Raw genomic sequence first — 8322 nt, 5'->3', positions numbered from 1 at the left:
TGACAAACATCTCCCCGTCACCACTGCACTTCTGTCAGCCTTTAAATGAACCCTGCTCAAGTCTGTAACTTCTATTTGGAGCCAAGAGGAAAACTGTTGTTCAGTCGTTTGGAAAGACACAACATTTCTGAAAGCACTCAAAGACACATTTCTCTTCAGACACATCCTGAACATTTAGGAACTAAAGAAAGTTTCAAATATCAAAGATCTGAAATATAGAAAAACAACAACAGCTGCAGTCAGTGAACTCACCTCAGAGTCTCCAGTCGACAGTTTGGACTCTCCAGTCCAGCACACAGAAGCTTCACTGCTGAATCCTGCAGCTTGTTCTCACTCATCTCCAGTTCTGTCAGATGGGAGGGGATGGACTTCAGAGCCGAGGCCACAACTTCACAATGAGTCCCTGAGAGTCCACAGTCAGCCAGTCTGTGATCATAGAAAATACAAAATGTGTTATTATAAAAGCAGAAAGTCTGCATTATAAACACAGACTGAATGTATATGAAGACAAAACAGAGTGAGGTCATAATCTGATGAACATCTGCTCTTCACATCTGTGCTTCAGCTCCTCTTACTGTGTTTGACATGACACAACGATTGAGTCTCTCTCAGACCTGCAGACTTTTAATGAGAATCTTTGTTTGGCTTTAATCTGCAGATGAAGGAGGAAGATGGTGTCACATTTAGGCTTCCATAATGTCCACAGTCTGTCAGTGAGATCTGATCCAGAGTCAGAGTGAAGACACACATGTGGACTGTTTCCTGTCTTGAATCCAGAACATTTTGAATGAGCTCAGCTCAGTGAAGAGTTCCAGCTGGAAAGACGATCTCTGTTTGCTACCTGCTGCTGTCAGGTACGACTGTTCACGTCCACACTCAGGAAAAATCTGCTGACTGTCACCAAACGGAGCAGAAATCTCATCACTGGACAATAATGATGAATGAACTCAGAGCTGCTGATATCACATCTGATTTCAGGGGAACTAAACACAGAAATGATTGGCTCATTTTAGCTTTCTGAGCCATTAGTCTGCAGGTTTATCACTAGTTGGCAGAAACACACTTGTATTAATGTTCAGTGCTTCAGTGTTTATGACTCCAGATCCAGGTGACAGCAAGTCAAAATGATGTTACCTGTCTGTGTCCAGCAGCAGCCTTTGAATATTGTTATAAACTCACATGGATCAGTTTGTCTTTGATTGGTTTGTAAAGTTCAAATTCATTTATATTCATCAACTCTAAATGAAAAATGTTTTTCTTCTTCTATGTTTATTATTAGAGTAACAAATTCTTATAGTTTCCTGTTGTTGAGAATTTCAGTGTAAAACCACTCGACCTGTGCATCACTGCACACTGTGAAAGTATTACTGCAGTTTAATCTATAATCCTAATCAGTGTGTTTACTGGACTGTAGTCAGACCTCCGTTATACCAAAGGAAACACTGGACGTCTTCAAAGTCACAATAAATTTATACTAAATGCTAATAAATACTGGAGTGTTAGAAAAGATGCTTCCAGCGTGTTTGTCTTTGATAGGGTTTATTCTGTTCGTCTACAGTCTGACCACTTGGGGGCGCTTTTGTCTCTTTTGCTCTGAGCCTTGGGTTTATTCAAACTGATTTTAATAAACTATTTTCTGCAAGTTGAAGCTTCATCTCCATCTCCAGTGGTTGTTGCATATTTTATGACTATATTAGTAACAGTCAGAGAGTTTAGAGTAAATTAGATCTTCACGTTTGATTTTTGACACAACATAAATGGTGAGCCAGTGTCAGAGGAAGTGACAGCATCCACCGAGGACCGGGGGGAGTGGGAGGACTGGGGGACCAGGCCAACAAAAAGGTGATCACTGATACAGGTCAGCAAACATTTGCTCATTTGGTGTCTTAGAGCAGACTCCGCCCAGCTTTGTCATCCATGGTTGCTCTTTCAAAGGAATCTAGTTACATATTATTTTACTTAATGATCTACTGACACCACTGACTATGCAGGACAACCCCACGTCTGGAGCCAGTGCACATGTGCACAGTCTGTAAATTTATCCAAGTCACACAAGCATTTTGAAATAAGTCCTAATCAGTCCAAGAAAAACAGTCTTGAAGGGTCTGGATGGACTCGCTGACCACACCAGAACCAGCACTGAGGTTTAGTTCTCTTTAAGACAGATTTCATGACGGGAACCAAATAAAACACATTTCAGTCAAACATGCCACAGAGAGCTCTACAGAAAGATTTATTAGGTTCCTTGATGGAGCCATAACAAACGTCAGCGAGCGACCTCCCAACTGTACATTGATTAAAATGACAAAATAAACTGGGAGCGTCTGGTGTGACGTTACTGTGGTCTGAGTGGCGACTTCCACATTCGCCCTCAGTTGAACGTACACATCAGTAACAAGGATCTGTGGAAACTCTCTTGGTAAGTAAAAAGGATGCAGGGAGGCGGATCGAAGTTCAGTCTCAGCCGTGATTCCCTCACCACCACTTTATCACCAGCTCTCATTATTTTAAAGACAGAGACCCTCACACTGGGCTTCACTAGTTACTGCTGGGTCTCTGTTATACAGAAGGCCCATGCCACATTAAGGAAAAAATAATGTCCTTAATTTCAACATTAAAGGTGAAAATGACTTTGAGAATAAAGAAGAAATGTGGAGATTTGCTGTTTCAGGACAAAGTGCCACAGCTGCTGTACTCTCTGAGTCAGTGAAACTTCAGCAGTGGTGTTAGCTAAAGAAGGGAAATGATTCCTGTTACACATCCATGTGTTATATAAACACAGTGTGGTGAAAAGTATAAAGATGCTGAAAGGATGGTGCAGAAAGCTGAAAAACACAAATCTGGAAGATTTGTACAAAATCAAATGTCTTGTAATGGACGGATGCGAGGTTATCGATGGTTCCACCTTCATACAATAAAGAGGATGGATGCTGCAAAACTGGATGATGAAATATTGGTTCAGCACTTTGTTTGAAAGCGCTTTAGAAATAAAGTTATTATCATAAGACGGTGGATCACTTTGTTTCACTAACTCATCTAAACAAAGCGTTTTGTAGAGGGGACAGCAAACCTGGCAGTTTGTCTTGAAACATCAAATCTCCACATTTCAACTTTTTTCTCCAAATACAATTTTGACTTTAACCTCGACTTTATCTTAAAATGATCGGGAATATTTTTCTTACCGTGGTCCTAAAACTCGGCCTTACTCCGTTTCCATCGAAGCAATAAGGTCAGCTTTCTTGTGCTCCACGGTAAACCTGTTCACCGTGGAGAAATCACGCTGAAGAACTCGGCAAGTAAGGCCCCTGTGAGCTCCACATCTCCAGCGTCGGGTCCCAAAAGAATAAAAGTGACTCTCGACTATACTGGCGAACCTGAAGATCTCCACAGAGCTCTCACTAAGTGGCAAGTCAGCATCCAGGTGAGGAGGATGGCTGTGAAACCAAAACGAGCCAGAATGACTCAACAATCCACTTTAAGAAAAACAAACACACAAATCACTCTGGCCCACTCACTGCTGCTACACGTCACCAACCACCAGGGATGATGATGATGATGCTGGCATCAAGTAATCAAAGCTCAGCTTCTCGTCTGGTGATGATTTCTGATCATTTCTATGATGATCGTACCAAATAATGCAGATACGACGTGATCACGCCCAACACTCTGCCAACGGGCACAGACTGACCTCTTCCTGCTGTGAGTCGTCCCTGTCAGAGCCTCGTCCTTGTGACTTGGTGATGCTGTGGTGTGTTCGTGACCTCACACGCTGTTTGTGGGACTTTTGTTGTAAAGGGGCGGAGTCACGAGTGGTGACAGTATAAAAATAATGACCTGCAGTGACCTTTGACTCTAATTTTGGATGTATGCTGGCACACTGCTGTCCATCTCAGCTCTTTAGTACAGAGGAAAGAAAAACTAAAGAACTGAAGCACATATGCTGATGGTGATGATGTCACAGATAATGTGATTGTTCACACGTTCAATAATTAGTTGGAAAAATTAAGAAAGTGCAATCAGAGCCCAGATAAAGACAATAACATCAGACAGAAAGAGCAGTGATCAGAAGCACAAACAGAGGCTGCTTTGGACCATCTTCACTGTTTCACACAGTTTCACTTTACTACAAACACGTTCTTTGTAAAGTCTCACTTCAGTCTTCTCTCCTAAGGAGCAATGCTAACAGACCAACAGCAGCACAGACATGAGCAACAGTCTCATTACTGTCTGCTGCACCGTGTTAACACGACCAAGCGGAAACAGCACACAGATAAAACATGTCAGACTGCAAACTCAGCGTAAGACTAAAAACCGACGACGTGGTGAAAAGCTCACAGTTACACACCCACATACATGTGAAGGTGCACTCTCCTACCAAGGTCTCTGCCAGAATAATACAAATGTAGTGTTCTGATAAAAAACAAAACATTTTTAAAAGCATGAAAACAACTCTTCACTGTGAACACAAAATAAAGCAGAATTTATTACTGTGTGACTGAGTAACTAAACTATCACTAATTGATAATATTAATGATCACATCTGGACTCACCGAGCCTTTCTGAAGTTCCTCACAGCTGCAATCAGTCGACGTTGTCCCTCTGCTGTTGTGTTGTACTTCTGCAGGTCAAACTCATCCAGAACCTCCTCTGACATCTGCAGCATGAAGGCCAGAGCTGAGCAGTGGATCTCAGAGAGTTCCTTTGATTTGTTCTCTGACTTCAGGAACTCTTGGATCTCCTGATGTACTGAGAGGTCGTTCATCTCCATCAGACAGTGGAAGATGTTAATGCTTCTGTCAGGAGAGGATTTTGTCTTCCTTTCTTTTAGATTCTTGATGACTCTCTGGATGGTTTCTGGACTGTTCTCTGTCTGACCCAGCAGACCTCCTAAGAGTCTCTGGTTGGACTCCAGACAGAGGCCATGAAGGAAGCGAACAAACAGGTCCAGACGACCATTTTTACTCCTGAAGGATTTTGTTAGTGTTTCCATCAAAAAATCATCCAGAGATGACTCTTTGTATTTTTTTCCCAGGAAGTTCTTCAGCACCTCTGACTTCCTGTTGGTGAAACAGTGGAACATGTAGACTGCAGCCAGAAACTCCTGGATGCTCAGATGAACAAAGCAGTAGACTGGTTTCTGGAAGATCACACACTCTCTTTTGAAGATCTCTGTACAAACTCCTGAGTACACCGAGGCCTCTGTCACATCCAGACCACACTGCTCCAGGTCTTCTTGGTAGAACATGATGTTTCCTTTCTCCAGATGTTCAAACGCCAGCCTCCCCAGCTTCAGAAGAACTTCCCTGTCAGCCTCCGTCAGCTCCTGTGGACTCGTCTCATGTCCCTCGTGGTACTTGTTCTTCTTCCTCTTTGTCTGAACCAGCAGGAAGTGTGAGTACATGTCAGTCAGGGTCTTGGGCAGCTCTCCTCTCTGCTCTGTAGTCAACATGTGCTCCAGAACTGTAGCAGTGATCCAGCAGAAGACTGGGATACTACACATGATGTGGAGGCTCCTGGATGTCTTCATGTGGGAGATGATTCTGCTGGACAGCTCTTCATCACTGAATCTCCTCCTGAAGTACTCCTCTTTCTGGGCGTCAGTGAAGCCTCGTACTTCTGTTAGCCTGTCAACACATGTAGGAGGGATCTGATTGGCTGCTGCAGGTCGGGAAGTTATCCAGACGAGAGCCGAGGGAAGCAGATTCCCCTGGATGAGGTTTGTCAGCAGCTGGCTGACTGATGACTTCTGTGTGACATCAGACAGCAGCTTCCTGTTGGTGAAATCCAATGAAAGTCTGCTTTCATCCAGGCCGTCAAAGATGAACAAAAGCTGAGAGACAGCCAGCTTCTCTGCTGTGACCTTCTGTAGTGTTGGATGGAAAACATGGAGCAGCTCCAGAAGACTGTACTGCTCATCTCTGATCAGGTTCAGCTCCCTGAATGAAAGCAGAACCACCACACTGACATGTTGGTTCTCCAAGCCCTCTGCCCAGTCCAGAGTGAACTTCTGCACTGAGAAGGTTTTTCCAACACCAGCCACGCCGTTGGTCAGAACCACTCTGATGGGTCTCTGTTGGTCAGGTAAGGCTTTAAAGATGTCCTGGCACCTGATTGGAGTGTCATGGAGGGCGTCCATCTTGGAAGCTGTCTCCAGCTGCCTCACCTCATGTTGGCTATGAACCTCTTCACTCTGTCCCTCTGTGATGTAGAGCTCAGTGTAGATCCTGTTGAGGAGGGTTCTACTTCCTGTTTCATCACTTCCTTCAGTCACACGTTCACATCTCCTCCTCAGACTGATCTTATGTTCATCTAAAACCTCCTGCAGACCAACATCTGCTGAAAGAAAGAAAAACAGACAGAAAACTCTTCAATGTCTGAACAACAACAAGAAGTCCAGTTTTCAGAAATGAGTCCATCAGCAGACAGATGTTCAGTCTTACTTTGTACACAGCTGCTCTGACTGGCTGTCTGCAGTCCAGCTCTGCTTCTGGATCTTTCTCCACACTGGGGACAGGACCAGTCTCCTGATGAAGCAGACTGGTCCCAGTATGAGGAGATGCACTGTCTGCAGAACCAGTGTCCACAGCTGGTAGAGACTGGATCCTTCAGGACGTCCTGACACAAAGCACAGCAGGACAGCTGCTCCTCCTCACAGACACCACTCCTCTTCCTCTTCCTCCCTCTGTGAACACATTTCTTTATCACTAAAATCATTGACTGTCAGTGACAAACATCCAGATTTGATGACACTGTGCAGAAGCTCTGATGGTCACAGAGAAAAGTCAAAGTGGAGAAACTTGTGTTTGAGTTCAGAATCCAAGTTTCCTTTGCTGTTCCTGCCTGTCTTATTAAACACAGAGTGATCAGCCTACAAACTCCACAGTAAAAGCCTTCATCACAGAGCTGATTATGTCCTTCACTGGATGTACTGGAAGTTTGGGATCCATCACTTTCAACTGACCTTTGACCTCCTCTAAAAACTGTGGTGGAGCAGCGGTGTCACATTCAGAGCTTTCAGCTTTATTTTGAAAGAGTTCAGTCATCAGGAAGTGAACTTCTGGGTTCTGATTTCCTTTCTATTCTTTTACAGAAGTGAAGAAGAAGAACTAAAAGCTTTGAAATGATCTGAGTGATATTTTTGAACATTGCCACCAAATTGAGTTCAGCCTCCAGCAGTAACTTTGTTTCATGATGCCTCCCTGATGATGTGATGTTTGATTACAAACCTGTTTATGTGTTAGACATTAATCACATGAACACAGGCAGAAAAAAGAAGCCAATGAAACAAATGACAGAAACGTGTTCATTCACTGCCATGATCCATATTTGATATGTACAGATGTTTGTAAAGAACACGTGTGCAGCGCTTTGTTCTGAGTATCTGCTGTCAGCACACAGTGCAGCAATAACTACAACCACACGTTTCTGTAGATCCTGAACATCAGCCTGGAGGAATCTGACCTCAGGTCTGCACACAGAGGAGCTTCACCTCTGGGATGATGCTGGCTTCAGCTCCTTCTACAATCAGGCAGAAGCTTCTGCACCATCAGGACACAAACAGAGAGGAGCTTCTATCCTCAGACCATCCAAGTCCTAAATCAGAACATGCTCCCCTCATAGCATCACCATCAGGGTTTAAACAGAACCTTACATCATGTTCTTGTCTCACTGTCATATTTCAGATCATACCTGATTCATTATGACGTCACACGCTGCTACACTGATCCTGCTGCTTCATTACTGCTGATATTACTCTGCTCACTCTGTTCAGTTACTCTGTTTACATCACTTTGCTCATTTGCTTTGTTCTGCTTGCACTGCTCTGTCAGTACATGCTGTGCTAATGTGGCACAAAGCACTTTAACATTACATCTGCACAATGTTTCATTATTTCATTTAATGATCGTTTATAATGTTTTGTCCAGTCACAGGAGCAGCTCAGCACATTTCACTGTGTTGTACGTGTATGACGATGCCTGTGACAAATAAACAGCCTCGGACTCTTCAATCTTCTGCATTTCTTTGGAGATCAGCTCAGTGGCCTGTTGAGACCATCTTTCTATTTCTGATGACTCAGTTCAGATTATTATCCTGATACTTTCTTTTAAAATGTGATGAAATCATTTATCTGATGTTCTGACACAAATACCCCAAAACAATCCCAAACAGCACAAACCACCACGTTACACACAGTGTAATAAAAATACAGGCAACTACAAATAAAAACACTTTAAAAATATAAACTAAAATTACAAAGTGGTCACAGAATTTCAAACACCCGTAAATGAGTCAGCAGCTCTCTTACATGGTCAGCTGAGCTCC

General features: G+C 43.4%; 2 protein-coding genes across 3 annotated transcripts in view; both read right to left on the bottom strand.

Moving 5' to 3' along the window:
* Positions 1–8322, bottom strand: part of LOC146548102 (NACHT, LRR and PYD domains-containing protein 12-like) — a 431005-nt gene that overhangs the window by 264334 nt on the left and 158349 nt on the right. The gene's annotated exons all lie outside the window — the stretch shown is intronic.
* Positions 249–6714, bottom strand: LOC146548106 (protein NLRC3-like). Of its 2 annotated transcripts, XM_085266177.1 has the most exons (4): positions 6441–6714; positions 4551–6336; positions 3183–3434; positions 327–426 (listed from the first exon to the last, which is right to left on the bottom strand). In XM_085266177.1, exons 1-3 carry the CDS (start codon positions 6712–6714, stop codon positions 3203–3205), a joined length of 2292 nt encoding a protein of 763 aa, XP_085122303.1. In that variant the 3' UTR covers positions 327–426; positions 3183–3202. The 2 variants fall into 2 exon arrangements, with proteins under 2 accessions (XP_085122304.1, XP_085122303.1); XM_085266178.1 differs by lacking the exon at positions 3183–3434 and having other exon boundaries at positions 249–426.

This window comes from Mchenga conophoros, linkage group LG23 (genome assembly GCF_057382185.1).
Source record: "Mchenga conophoros isolate Kocher_MC1m ecotype Shallow Benthic linkage group LG23, M_conophoros_male_GT1.1, whole genome shotgun sequence".
Classification (NCBI taxonomy): Eukaryota; Metazoa; Chordata; class Actinopteri; order Cichliformes; family Cichlidae; genus Mchenga; species Mchenga conophoros.
This window is presented reverse-complemented; position numbering and strand designations above follow the sequence as displayed.